Genomic DNA, 15,081 nt, shown 5'->3' with positions numbered 1-15,081 from the left:
AAACTTTTTAAAAAGGAATTCTAACCTTTTAAAACAACAAAAACACTTGTTTTTGTTTTTTGGTGTTTTTTTTTTTTTGAAGGGATAGGTAGAGGGTCCACATTCAGCAGTGCTTAGGGGTTATTCCTGAGGCTCTGTACTCATATCATTTCTGGCAGGCATGGGGGACAGTATTTGATGCCAGGAATCAAACCTCAGATCAGTTATGTGCAAGCGAAGATTCGGGGGACCATATGGGATGCAGGTTTGAATCCAGGTCGGCTGCATGCAAAGCAAATGCCCTATCTACAGTGCTATCACTCCAGCCCCGTCAACAAAAATACTTTTTAAAAATTCATTATAGCTAATGTATTTATAGTGGTTTTGACATTTATGGTCTGGGTGTACAGTTACCTCATTTGACGATCACCAAAGTGCCCCTACCCTTCCCCAAGTTACCTTCAGTCAACAAGATATTCTTTATCTGCCAGATTAGTAGAAAGGGGAAACAGAAAAGTGAACTCTGGGGGCCCGGAGAGATAGCACAGTGGCGTTTGCCTTGCAAGCAGTCGATCCAGGACCAAAGGTGGTTGGTTCGAATCCCAGTGTCCCATATGGTCCCCCATGCCTGCCAGGAGCTATTTCTGAGCAGACAGCCAGGAGTGACCCCTGAGCACTGCCAGGTGTGACCCAAAAAACCAAAAAAAAAAAAAATCAGAAAAGTGAACTCTGAGAAGTCAAACTCCTTGCTTACAACAATTAAGTGTGGGGACTGATTTGACATCATGTAAACAGAATAGCAACTCCCAAGTCAAGGAACATCTATTTTCTGGAACAGAAGCCTTGCATGTGTCCAAATCAGGTTCAATGGTCCACCCAGCACCACCAGAAGGGATTCCAAGTGCAGAGCCAGGAGTAAACCTTGAGATCCACTTGGTGTACCCCACCCCATCAAAAAAGAAACATCTATTTTCCAGGAAAAAATGCTGGAATGCATGTTCAACAGTGGGAACACAGCTCAGTGGTAGAGAACTTCTCATGAAACAGCCAAATAAATAAATGGACTAACTGGCTTAAGGTGGAAGCCTACCTATCACCTAACCTCAAGGCCAGAGGTAGGGTACTTGCCTTGCCGGTCAACCTAGGTTCAATCCCCAGCATTCCAAATGGTCCCTTAAGCTCACCAGGAGTGCTGAGCACAGAGACAGGAGAAAGCCTAGCTTTCACCACCACACAGCTGGTGTGGCCCAAAAAAACAAGTAAAAAAAAGGCATCCTCATATAAAAACTGCAGTAGTCATTCTACTCTGGAATCACCTGCATCCTAAATTGGAGAGTCATTCCTTTCTTTTACTTCATGAGGTTCTCTCCTGTTCTGAAGAAGCCTATGATGGCTCTTGAACAGGCACTTTCTTGCTCCCACCATTAGAATAAGATGTTCTAATTCACTAAGATGTTAATTCAATAATCAATTAAATAACATTCAATAAGATGTTATAATTCATAAGGATGTTCTAATTCAATAAATATATAAATGAAAACCAAGGAAGCCAGTCATGAAGGGCCTTTGACCCATAAAGTAAGATCATTCCTCACTCAGGCACTTCACAAAGAGGAGGCTCATTCTTTCAAAATGAAGCTGAAGTTCTACCCCACACTCCACACACCTTGAGAAAACCCAATAGGTTTTGAAGCCAGTGTTTTTTCACTTTCAGGGTCAGCAGACAATTCAGTGGGATCCACAGATTCAACCTGTAGAAAACACACACATAGACACGCAACAATAATGGTCATTAATTTTCATTTCAAAAATTATAAACAGGGGCCGGGTAGGTGGCGCTGGAGGTAAGGTGTCTGCCTTGCAAGCGCTAGCTAAGGAAGGACCGCGGTTCGATCCCCCGGTGTCCCATATGGTCCCCCCAAGCCAGGGGCGATTTCTGAGCACATAGCCAGGAGTAACTCCTGAGCATCAAACGGGTGTGGCCCAAAAACCAAAAAAAAAAAAAAAAATTATAAACAATGTTGGGGTCAGAGCAACAGCACAGCAGCAGACCATTTGCCTTGTACGCAGCCAACACAGGACGGACACCAGTTTGAATCCCAGCATCCCAAAGGATCCCCTGAGCCTGCCAGGGGTGATTTCTGAGTGCAGAGCCAGGAGTAACCCCTGAGCACCACCACATGTGGCCCCCAAACAAAAACAAACAAAAAATGTAAACAATGTTGCATAGATTTTAAACATCTGCAGTAATGTCACAGATAAAAGAAAAAGAATTAAATATCCTATGAACTAAACAGCAGATATCGATAAGCAGGAAAGATCTACTTATTTTTAGTTTAACTAATTCAACCTTTTAAGAAGCTCTGAAAAAAAGAGCCTTTGGAAATTTGAGGATATGAAGGAATGTCATAATTATCTAGTGCAAGACTTTTCATTTTACACATGAAAATGTGAGAACACATAGGTAGGGACAGCCCAGAGAAATTTAGTTGCTTTAGTGAAAGAGTTTGGGGTTTGAACACAGGTCTTCAAGGGTGATGGTTATTACAGATACTTCTATATCTCTTTTTTAGAAATGCAAATGTATTTTTATTTTTTTATTAGACACTGAAATTATAGTTATAGTTCAAGCATACAATTTTAACACTGATACCTTCACCAGTGTCCATTTACCTACAGCAATAACTTCACCCTCCCACTTAACAGTCTGCTTCTTATAAGAGGTGCTTTTTTTTATATATATAAAAATTTACACTCTGAAACCAGAGATTTCATACAGAACACTTTACTACCACCTTCTACCAGTTGAATGCTTCCCTCCTCAGACAGTATTCCCTCCCTGTTCTATCCACCCCATCATGCTCAGGGAACCATGTGAGGCAGAGGATCAAACCCAGGGTCCCCACATATTAAACCTGCTTCCAGCCTTTAACCTATCTCCCAGCCCATGCAGACATTTGTGATTATAGTGGAACAGTGATAACAATAGCTAGTAGGTCAAAAACAAGAGTAGCATCCCAAAACAAAGAATTTGGTAGTGATATGGAGGGTACTAGACGTTGAACCAGGGTCTCACAGTGGCAAGTGCTCTACTACTAATCTATGTTCTTAGATACAAAAGGTTTGAGGACTTGGTGGGATGGGGCTCCACACTTATGGTACCTGGGGGATTGAATCTGGAGCTCCTGCATGTAAAATGTATGTGCTCTGGCCCTTTGAGACATCTCCCTAATTCAAATACCACCACTATCCTAGTTTTTTTGGCCTTACTGGACACTGAACCCAGGTTTTATTTCAGCAAGGCCATTGAGCAAAATCCTAAAAAATTTTAGCTGGACAGAAAGCATATGGTTATCTCTTGCCTTGCATTGGGCTGGCAATTTTGTGATCCCCAAACCCCTAAGCACAGAATCTGTAACAGAAGAGAAAGCCCTTAGCACAAATAGGTGTGGCCAAAACCATTCTTCCTTCATCAACCTCGAATAAAAAAGAACTTTATAAACTAAATTTCAATAACGCTAAAACTTGGGCTTCAGGCAGTGCTTCTCAAATAGTGAGGTGGGCCCCCCCCCCAGAGGGATGCAAGGCTCCATAAAGGGGGGCACGTTTGACCTCGACAAATACTGTCATAACAAGCTAAGCCCCGTGTTTATGTTTCTGTATGTCTCTGGAGCTGAGAGTTGCTGTGTCCTACTTCAAACCCCGCTTCGAAAAGTTATGCATTGCAAAACGTGCTCATTGTAGCCATTAATACAGACATCACCTCTGATTAAAAAATCAGCTCAAATTATTTTATATATTTTTGTTTTACACGTTAAAGCTTTTTTTAAATAAAGATACTATTTACAGTGCGCGGGGTGGGCATGAAAAATGTTTTCTTCTTCCTAGGGGGGCATGACATGAGAGAAATTAATTGAGAAGCACTGACTTAAGGAAACCAAATTTCTCATTACTTTGAAAAAAATCCACAAAAACCTATTAACTAGGTGGTAAATAAAAATAACAACAGCCTACCTTATCATAACGTTGATGAAGCAAAATGTGCTTAGGGAAATTCTGTTCTATGTTTTCAGCAATATTCTGTATTGCTAACAGCTGTTCATCGATTTTCAGCATTTCAGAGGTGAATTGCTTCAGCTGCCGAGCTGCAGAGTTCGGTGCAAGATGAGCGGCTTTTGGGGCCTGAGGTAACTCCCACAACCAATCTTTGGCTGCAGCCTCTGACTTTGAACTCTGATCTTGCAAAGAAAAATCTGGCTTTGGCATATCTACATATAAATGAGAATGACATCAGAATTTATTATAACTAAAAAAGAATCAGACCTTGAGAATCTCATTTTTTGATTTTATGAGCCCTCATTTTTTTTTGTTTGTTTGTTTTTGGGCCACAATCGATGATGCTCGGGTTACTCCTGGCTATGCGCTCAGAAATCACTTCTGGCTTGAGGAACTATATGGGACACTGGGGAATCAAACCGTGGTCCGTCCTAGGCTAGTATGGGCAAGGCCTTACCACTTGCACCACCGCTCTGGTCCCATGATGTGCCCTCTTTTTAAGCCATTTACAACATTCCCTTTCAAAATTGCTTTATTAAAAAAAATTTTTTTGGAGGACCACACCTGGTGGTGCTCAGGGGTTACTCTTGACTCTGCAATCAGAAATTGCTCCTGGCAGGCACGGGGACCATATGGGATGCTGGGGATTGAACCTGTGTCTCTCCTGGGTCAGCCATGTGCAAAGCAAATGCCCCACTGCTGCGCTCCCACTCCAGCCCCCTAAAATTGCTTTTACCTTAAGAGACATAGAAATAGCATTTCAAGGGCCGGAGTGATAGCACAGTGTAGAGAGTTTGCCTTGCACACTGCTGACCCAGATGGATCTGGGTTTGATCCCCGGCATCCCATATGGTTCCCTGAGCCTGCCAGGAGTAACCCATGAGCATCACTGCTGTGGCCCAAAAGCCAAAAAAAAAAAAAGGAAATAGCATTTCAAATTCTTGACTTTGAAGATTTGCACATTACCATTTTCACAAAGCTCTACATAAAGACAATTTGAATATTACTTTTATATTTTATACAAAAATGCACATCAAACATTAAAAAAACACATAAAAATGCACATCAGAAAACATCTTCGGGGGCGAGAGATAGCACAGCGGTAGGGCATTTGATTTGCAAGTGGCCAACCTAGGACCGACAGTGATTTGAATCCAGCATCCCATCTGATACCCTGTGCCTGCCAGGAGCAATTTCTGAGTGCAATCAGGAGTAACCCCTGAGCACCGCCAGGTGTGGCCCCCCAAAACCAAACCAAATCAAACCAAACAAAAACACCCAACAAAACACCTTTGAAAATTTAAGTTCTTTAAAATCTCTAATTGAAATCAAACACTGCCGGGGCTGGAGTGATAACACAGTGGTAAGGCATTTGCCTTGCATGCAGCCAACCCAGGATAAACCCAGGTATCCCATGTAGTCCCGTGAGACTGCCAGGAGCGACTTCTGAGCAAAGCTAGGAGTAACCCTGAGCACCACCGGGTGTGATCCAAAAACAAACAACAACAACAACAACAAAAAACAAACCAACAAACACTGTGATACAGTAAAAGTGAGGCTCGATGTTGTTCCTGATTATGTGGAACTCAGACAAGCACTAAAGACCTAACTTTCCCGATTTAAACTCACTACATTCCTGACCCTAGTTTGAAATTCATTATTTCTGACAGAGTATTTTCCTTCACTCGTCATGTATTGGTCTCTGACTCATCATGGTTCCCTGGGGTGCAAGTCTCAGTTCATTTTCACTCTGAGTGATGGCACTGACACAATTCATGACCCTCTTTTAAAGATGCAATCCTGGGGTCGGAGAGATAGCACAGCATCAGGACAACTGCCTTGCATGCAGACAACCTGGGAGGGAACTGATTTGATTTCCGGCATCCCATATGGCTCCCCAGCCTGTTGGGGGCAATTTCTGAGTGCAGAGCCAGGAGTAGCCCCTTAGCACCACTGGGTATGGCCCAACAACCAATCAATCAATAAAGATAAAAAAATAATAAAGATGCAATCCTTAAATCCACCTATGTCCTGACCAGAACTTACTGTGTTAACCCAAAAGCATTTCAGAGAAAATACTGCTTTTGCACCTCAGCTCGCTCTCTATCTCTAGGAAGGGGCTAAGGGGTTGGGTGAGTTAGGGCCGTGCCCAACAACTGAGTATAGGCTTTGTAGGAGGCCTGGCTTCCACCTCTGGAAGCAAACCCTGAGCACTAGGCCAGGAGTAGTGGGAGTAGCTCTGTGTGTACCTCCTCACCTTCAAAATAAACAAAAAACTTAACAACTCTCTCTTCCTTTCTCCCTTGACCCAGTTTTATAGGCCAGAGACCCAAGAATCAGTTAAGGTTTTTCTTTGTTCCTTAATCAAGTGACATCAAGTATCTCCATCTAACTATTATTGCTTAGGCAATAATTTCAAATAAACCCCAAATAGTACCCACTGACTGACTTCATTTGTATCTAGTCCATTTACCACATAGACCATAAAGGTACCTGTCAAAACATAAACCTCTTCCTTCCCACCTATGCCATTATCATTAGAGTCTAAATAATTCAGGATAAGAGACAATGGGAGAGATCAGAAGTACAGAGGATAAGGTGCTTGCCCTGCACATGGCCAACCAGGGTGATTCCCGGAATCACATATGAGACACGAGTCCAATAAGAGTGATCCCTAAGTACAGAACTAGAATTAAGTCCTAAGTACTACAACATGTGGCCCCAAAAACAAAAAGTGACTCCAAAGGTCTAAAGAGATTGTACAGTGGATAAAGCACTTGCGTTGTACTTGGTTGGCCAGATTTGATTCCTAGCATACCAGCTGGTTCCCCAAGCCCACCAGGGAGGGAATTTGTAGACTCAGAGCCAGGAGTGAGCCCTGAGCACCATTGTGTGTAGCAAAACAAGAAAAAAAACTCATGTTTGCATTATCAGAGCACTTACCAAGCTGTATCCTAGTCATCTCAATTTCTTTTTTCTTTCTCCCTATCAGTGAGTTAAGAATTGAGTTCCTTTCCTCCCTCATTCTGCCCAGCAAAGTTCTGCTTGCTATTCCTGACAATCACCTGACTGAGAAAGTGTCTATAATGGGAAGCTACTGTCACTTATGATACTAATCCAGCCTCCATGTGAACAGGAATTCATTATTTGCTCTGCTTTGGACTACTTTTTTTTTTTTTTTTTGGTGGAGGAGCAGATTGGAGCCACATTTGGTGCTTTTGAGAGCTTAGTCCTGGCTGTACTAGGGGGACTATATACAGTGCCAATAATTAAATCAGTCTGTCCTTGCAAGGCAAGCCCCTGACCCCCTGTACTATCTCTCTCTCCTGTTGCTTTTGACTTTAGTTCAACATATTTGCCTGTCTCTTTTCAGCCTTTCTCTTTAGTGATAGTGCCCTCTAATTCTACTGTGATTATATTTTGAATCTTTGTATTTTGATTCTTAAACTTCACCAGGAGCTACTGTACACAGGGGATCATGTGGTGCTAAGCACAGAAGTTTGGCCTCCTGCATACACTCAGCCTGTTGAGTTCTCTTTGTGACCCAGCTTTAAGTCTGTCAAACATAGTATTTAAGTACCGTTATGGAACATGGTATTTACTATGGTACAAAACTTTCCTTACATTGGGATTTTAAAATTCTTCTCTTTAGGGGTCAGAAAGATAATAGAGTGTCTTACATGCAGCCAACCTGAGTTCCATCCCTAGAACCACATATGGCTCCCCGACTGTCACCAAAAATGATTCCTGGGCAGAGCAAGGAGTAAGCCTTCACCACTGCTGAATATGGTCCAAAAAACAAAAGCAAATAAACAAAAGGAAATTAACCTATAGTTTGTGGTATTTGAAATAACAGCCTCAAGTATTCATGAGTAATAAGAAAATGGGTGTGAATCTAGTCTGTCCAAATTCCACATCAACTGTGCTCATCAAGTTTAGAATCAGAGGGTATCTATAGAATCAAACATTTGGCTGAATGCAAACCTCTTAATAACCCTATGACATCTCACTGAAAAATAGTTACTTTACTTGCAAACCATCTCCATGCTATTAAATTACACTATGGGGATCAAACCCCAGGTTTATTTTAATATGAAAACAAAGCCCTTTGGGTTGAAAAGACAGTACAGCAGCAGTCAAGGTGCTTGCTTTGTAAGCAGATGACCCAGGTTTGATCTTGGGCATCCCATTTAGTCCTCCAAGCCCATTAGAAGTGATTCCTGAAACACCTGAACATCACAAGGATGGCCCCCAAACAAACAAACAAACAAATCAAGCTCTTTTCATGTCCCCACACACTTATCCAGACTGAAAGATGTTTTCAAATATCCCCTGTCCACACACATTTGATAGATAAGAGAACAAAAACAGCTTCACCATAGGAAGTGCCGGCACTGGTGGAGCACACATGCCCTCATACACTTCTAAGCACTGAGCCTGTTACCCATCTTCATTGTGGGTAGCCACTGTCACACACAGTGAACAAATAAGTGTTTTACTCTCACCCAAACCCTTGAAGTCCACAAGCATTGCTGTCCACTTCTGAGAGTTATGGAACCCAGAAGAAGGATTAGGTCTCTGTTGCAGGAAGTCTAATTAAATAGTAATTATTCAGAAGACATATTAACTTTATGCTTTAAAGAAATCTAAGCCTTGCAAATATTTCACAACAATGCATTGTAATTAAATGCTATAAACATGAGTACTATGGCTACCATACCATTGGCTACCATACTATGGACTACCATGCCATCCATACCATACACTTGGCGGTACACAGAGCTTATTCCTAGCTCTGGGCTCAGGGATCACTCCTAACAAGGTTTAGGGAACTATATAGAATGCTGGGAATATAATCTGATTTAGTGGGGCTGGAGCAATAGTACAGAGGTGGGGTATTTGCCTTGCAAATTGCCAATCCCAGGTGAACTCCAATTCAATTTTGGTATCCCATATAGTCCCCTGAGCCTGCCAGGAGTAACTTCTGAGCGCACAGCCAGGAATAATCCCTGAGCACCCTAGGTGTGACCCAAAAACCAAAAAAAAAAAAAAAAAAAGTCTAATTTAGTCATGTGCAAGGCAACTACTTTAACCCCTATCCTATCTCTCTGGCTCATGAAGACTCCTTTTTAAGAAAAAAATAGTCATGAAATCATACAGGATATTTATTTGTGGCCTCATGAGTTCAAAACTAAATATGCAGGGCTAGAGAGATAGCATAGAGGTAGGGCGTTTGCCTTGCATGCAGAGGACGGTGGTTCAAATCCTGGCATCCCATATGTTCCCCCATCCTGTCAGGAGCCATTTCTGAGCATAGAGCCAGGAGTAGCCCGAGTGCTGCTGGGTGTGACCCACCCACCAAAAAGTTTAAAAAAAAATTAGGGACCGAAGAGATAGTATGGAGATAGGGCGTTTGCCTTGCATGCAAAAGGATGGTGGTTCAAATCCCGGCATCCCTTATGGTCCCCTGAGCCTGTCAGGAGCAATTTCTGAGCATAGAGCCAGGAGTAACTCCTGATTGCTGCTGGGTGTGACCCAAGACCAAAAAATAAAAAAATATGCACAAGTAGATCTGTAGTGTCAATGCAAAAAAGCCATGGATTCCAGTTTTACAGCATGAGTCTCATTTACCTATCCATTCCCACTCTTCTCATCAAGAGAAAAAGTCTTGGTTCCCAGTGTTCACAATTACAATTTTAGTGTTAATCTCTGAAAAAAAATTGTAATTTGTAGAGTGGGAAAATTGAGCTCTTTATCCAGGGCTTTGTCACCTTTGTCCAGATGTACATCTAATGGTGGAGGTGAAATAGGTTCCTGTACTTCTGTAATGACTGCTCTCCAGCTTCTTCCAGTCAGACAGGATTCAGACATTTGTGCAGGTTTAAAAACTAAATCCATAGTGTTACTGGTAGATTCTACAAGAATATAAAAGGCATTCAAATATTGACTCTAAACTTCTAAACACAGCATTCAGAAGCTGTCTAGAACAACTCCTCTTTGTTCTTGCCTCCCCCTGTGGATTGAACCCAGGACATACATGTACTGCTGAACAATATCCTTGTTTAGAAAAAGAAGAATTAGGGGGCTGGAGAAATAGAATAGTGGGTAGAACACTTGCCTTGCATGAGGCAGGCCCTGGTTCAATCCCTAACATTCCATATAATAACCTGAGTCTCGAAGCACAGAGCCAAGAATTAAGCACTGAGCACCACTAGATTAGACCCAAAAACAAACTCCTGAACATCAGAATTATTACCATCACTCTTAACTTTGTGCACGGGAACATCATTAGTGACTGAAGCTGCCATATAATGTAACTCTGCAGAAAATGGAACTTCCAGATGATCCCACTGTTGGTTACAAACATTAGCTGAAGACTCTTTTTTGACAGGTAATTCCTGTAGTTCATCAGCTTCAATGTCAATCACATTTATATAAGTGTGTCCAACCTGAGCAAAACACATGAATAAAAAAGTTTTTTTCCCATTCCTTAACAATTGACCCCCCTCTTCCACACAAAATAAAATTATTTAAAAATTTTTATTTTGAGCAAAGTGTATTACACATTTTTCACAGTAATATTTTAGGTACACAGCGACATTGAATCAGGGGCATTCCCATCAATGTTGTCCTCTCTCCACCCCTGTTCCTAGCATGCATCCCATATCCCCCTCCTCTACTCCCCGGGCTGCTAGTATAAATGGTCCCCTCTGTGTCTAGCATGTTGTAGATTGGGTATCGATTCTGTTGTCATTGGCTTTGGATTTGGTGTTTAAGTCTGATCATTTTTTTTATTTCTACTTAATGTTCATACAACTATTTGGTTTTGGTACCCTCTATTATTTCCTCCTCCATTTGTGAGGTGGAACAAGATGGTTCAAGTTATGTGGTTCTGTTTGAAGGAAATAAAAAAATAAAATAAAATAAAATGGGGCAAAGATCAAACAAGCAAAAAAATGGGAGGAGTCCTTCTAGAGGTTATAAATATCAACTTAAGAGAATGAAAAAGGAAGAAAAACCTAACAATACAACCCCCCCCAACCTCAAAAAGCACCACAGCAATAAAGACACCACAAAATAACCACGTTCCTGAAATAAAAACAAAGCATAAAAAAGAAAAAGAAAACAACAAACAACAACAACAAAACTAAAAAAAATTAATTTGTGCTTCTCTCTCTCTCTTTTTTTTTCTTGCACAGGCACAGTAAATATTGGGGAGATTAGAAAGGAATTCCTTGGCCTAAGGATACAGGGTTTCTCCGCCCTTGAAGTATACTGTCATGGGAATAACTACAGGCTCTGTACTTGTTCTTTTACTCTCCCCTAGGTCCTTTTGTGGTGTCTGGAAACTTTCTGCTCAGTTGTAGAAGATAAAACCATGCCTCTGCAGCTAGAGATCTTGGTATTTACACAGGTCAAAGGATGGAACCTAGGATGAAGTCTTTCTTTACGGTTCTATGAGTTGTGTTCCATCACTGTTGTTTTAATTAATCTTCTTTAGTTGGTGGTCTTGCTTTTGCCCCCATCCTAGGTCGAAGCCTAGGATAGAGCCTTTCATTGTGTTTCCAGAAGATCTGCTTGGTTGTAGTTGTTTCAGTCAGACCTCTGGAATTAGAGATCTTGGTTGTTGTACAGATCATAGGCCACGGCCTAGACTAGGGTCTTTTTTTATTGGTCCCAGGATAAGTTCTGCCCATTCATGGTTGTCACAGTCAGTCTTCTGTAGATAGCAAATTTTGCTTTAGTACAAATCAAAGGGTGACCTGTCTTCTGATTTCATCTTATCATTAGGAGGTGAGGTAAGACAACCTGCTCTTAGACCAAGTTGTTGCCATTTCCTCATTGTCAGGATGTCATATCAAAACCAGTGCATGTTGGTGTCAGAGCAGTTTTAAGAATGTCCCAGAAGGAGATTGGTTCCTGGAGCTGTTGCGGAGAACTGTGTCGGTTCTATATCTGGGATCTAGGGTTTGGGGTTGGATGGTCGGTCTAATCACCTGGAATCTAAATTGGGTCCACATGACATATGTTCAAGATGGGAGGTATCCCTGTATTGTAAAGTGTATGAGTTCTTATTCCTAGTAGAAAAGAGATTGTTTCCCTTTTTTAGTATGCCTTTGCAAGAAAAAATGGTGTTATATTATATTGCTGGTAATTTGGGGGGGGGGGGGTGAGAGTGTCAGGCTCCATCATCTCTGTGCCCTGGTTTTGACCTGAGCTATTATCCCAGGCAAGATTTTTTTCTTGTAGGTTTTTGTATCAAGCAGAACCAAAACAGGTGGAGTTAAGAAAAAAAATATAGAACGAATTTGCGTGTCATCCTTCTCTGTATTATTCTAATTTAGTATATGTGCTGCTGAAGCGAGCACACAAAATAAAATTTTAAAGATTTTATGTATGTTCAATTTAGGTTGAAACTGTTAGTGTAGAAATTACGGGAGCATGGTACTTAAATCTTTACCTTTGGGGGATGGGTCACAGTTCTCGGGAACTATTTATGGCTCTGAGTTCAGGAGTGAATTCCTGGAAGTGCTCAGACTATATGCAGCTCCAGGGATTCAAATTAGGGTCAGTAGGATAAAAAGTAAGCATCTTAAACCTTATAGTTAACCTCAGGTCCATACATCTTGAATTTTTTACTTTTTTTTAATTTTTTACTTTTCCAACAAAGTTAGACAGAATATTTATCAACTGATCAACATACTGAATAAGGCTGATGACCTCAACCAATTTTTGTTCAAAAGTATTATGAAAACTTGCAGTCATAGGGCTAGAGAGATTGTATAGTAGGTAAGGGTTCCCCAGAACCTCCTATGGTACCCAAAGCCCTATCAGGAATAACTTCTGAGTGTAGAACCAGGAGTAAGACCTGAGTATTAGTGCATATGGCCCCAAAAATAACTAAATAAATAAAATAAATAAAACTTGCAAATACTGTGACTGGTTTCAATAGCACAACAGAATGTTTGCCTTGCACAGGGCAAACCCAGGTTCAATACCTGTTATCCCATATGGTCCCATGAGCCTGGCATGAGTAATTCCTAAGTGCAGAGCCAGGAGTAACCCTGAGTGTCACCAGGTGTGACCCCAAACAATCAAACAAACAAACTTGCAAATACAATACAATTTTAATACCACATCAGATGCTGAAGGTGACAATGGTTGCTCTGATTCTTCAGTGGGAAGTCTGACATTTAAATATGCATCTGGATTCAAAATCTGAGGAACAGTCAAAGATTCGTGCTCTGAAAATTAAGGAATAAAGATAAAATATAGAACTTTCCTAAATCATTAATATTGTAAAATCACAAAATCTATTTGTTAAAAATCTAAGTGGTAGTATCACAGGCATGAAGTAAAGGGGATACTATTTTATACTAAAGGAAATTTAATACAAGTAATTAATAACTGAATGAAAACTGATCACTGCTTTATTATGAATGAAACATAAGAACAGTAAGTATTCATTCAAGTCATATGAGAAAATGCCATGATTTCTAATTTCTCTATTTCTGTTTCTTACTAATTGATTTTATAAGTTTTATTGAGGGCTTCCTGATTTCCTGCATGAGGCTGCAGAGCTTATTCACCAGCAAGGTAGGCTGATCCCACCCACAGGGGTGGTACCAGAGGAACATGGCTGGTCTGCTTCACAGCCACACGCATCATCTAGCCAATGAACTCCACCAGTACGTGTAGAAAAAAAACAACACACTACAAGCAAGACACTGGTGAAAGAATGCAGGCCAACTCCATGCATAGAGAATAAAGATGGAGGTTCTGATGGCCTGAGAAAAGCCAATCACCTAGTTAGCCTCTAAGATAAGGAATTTAAAGAAGAAATATGGAGGATCCTCACAGAAATCAAAGAGACATAGATAAAGCTGAAGAGACCACAAAGATCAAAATTAGAAAACTCCAAACTGAAATAACATATGAAAAACTCAGTAGATGAAATGAAAACCTCAATGGAAGCCTCTTCACCAGAGTAACAGCAGCTGAGGACAGAATCAGTGAGTTGGAAGATGATATGCATAACAACTCCATACAAGAGAAGAGATTGGAAAAGAGCCTTAAAGCGAATGATCAGACAATGGAAGAAATACTCAAAGAATGTGAACAGATGAAAATAGAAGTATTTGATAAACTCAACAGAAACAACATAAGAATCATTAGAGTCCCAGAGACATAGGAAGTAAATTCCCAGGAAGAGTCAATAGTCAAGGACATCATTGCAGAGAAATTCCCAAAGCTAAATACTGCAAGTAACCAAATTCTGCATGCCCAAAGAGTTCCAGCTAGAAGACACTCAAAGAAAAGTAATGCATATCCTAGTCACAATGATGAATCCCACACATAGGAATAGAATACTGAAAGCAGCAAGATCAAAAGGGAAAATTAAACTCAAAGGAGCATCCTTATGATTTACAGCAGATTTGTCACAAGAAACCCTTAAGGCCAGAAGGCAGTAGTGGGATATAGTGACAAAACTCAACAAAATGAATGCTTCGCCTAGAATACTGCATCCAGCCAGACTCACTTTCAGGTTTTAAGGAAGTATACATAGCTTCATAGATAAACAACAGCTCAGAAACTCTGCAGACTCAAAACCAGATCATCCACTACGATCAAGTAGGTTTCATCCCAGGAATGCAAGGCTGGTTTAACATCCGTAAATCTATCAACATAATACACAACATCAATAACAAGAAAAATAAAAACCACATGATCATATCAATAGATGCAGAGAAAGCATTTGATAAGGTCCAACACCCATTCTTGATCAAAACTCTCAGCAAGATGGGAATGGAGGGAACCTTTCTCAATATAGTGAAGGCCATCTACCACAAGCCAGTGGCAAATATTATCCTCAATGGAGAAAAACTGAAAGCCTTCCCTCTAAATTCTGGCACAATACAAGGCTGTCCTCTCTCACCACTCCTATTCAACATAGCACTGGAAGTACTTGCTATAGCGATTAGGCAAGAAAAGGATATCAAGGGAATCCAGATAGGAAAGGAAGAAGTCAAGCTCTCACTGTTTGCA

The 15,081-nt window shown here is 40.9% G+C and overlaps 1 protein-coding gene across 1 annotated transcript in view; it reads right to left on the bottom strand.

Annotated features, from left to right (window-relative positions):
* The window catches only part of CPLANE1 (ciliogenesis and planar polarity effector complex subunit 1), a 154,953-nt gene that overhangs the window by 28,377 nt on the left and 111,495 nt on the right, over nucleotides 1-15,081 (bottom strand). Inside the window, 5 exon segments of the mRNA XM_049769035.1 lie at nucleotides 1,646-1,730; nucleotides 3,994-4,247; nucleotides 9,807-9,950; nucleotides 10,292-10,484; nucleotides 13,171-13,280. Of these exon segments, the coding sequence (XP_049624992.1) occupies nucleotides 1,646-1,730; nucleotides 3,994-4,247; nucleotides 9,807-9,950; nucleotides 10,292-10,484; nucleotides 13,171-13,280 (786 nt within the window).

This window comes from Suncus etruscus, chromosome 2, assembly GCF_024139225.1.
Source record: "Suncus etruscus isolate mSunEtr1 chromosome 2, mSunEtr1.pri.cur, whole genome shotgun sequence".
Lineage (NCBI taxonomy): Eukaryota > Metazoa > Chordata > Mammalia > Eulipotyphla > Soricidae > Suncus > Suncus etruscus.
This window is presented reverse-complemented; position numbering and strand designations above follow the sequence as displayed.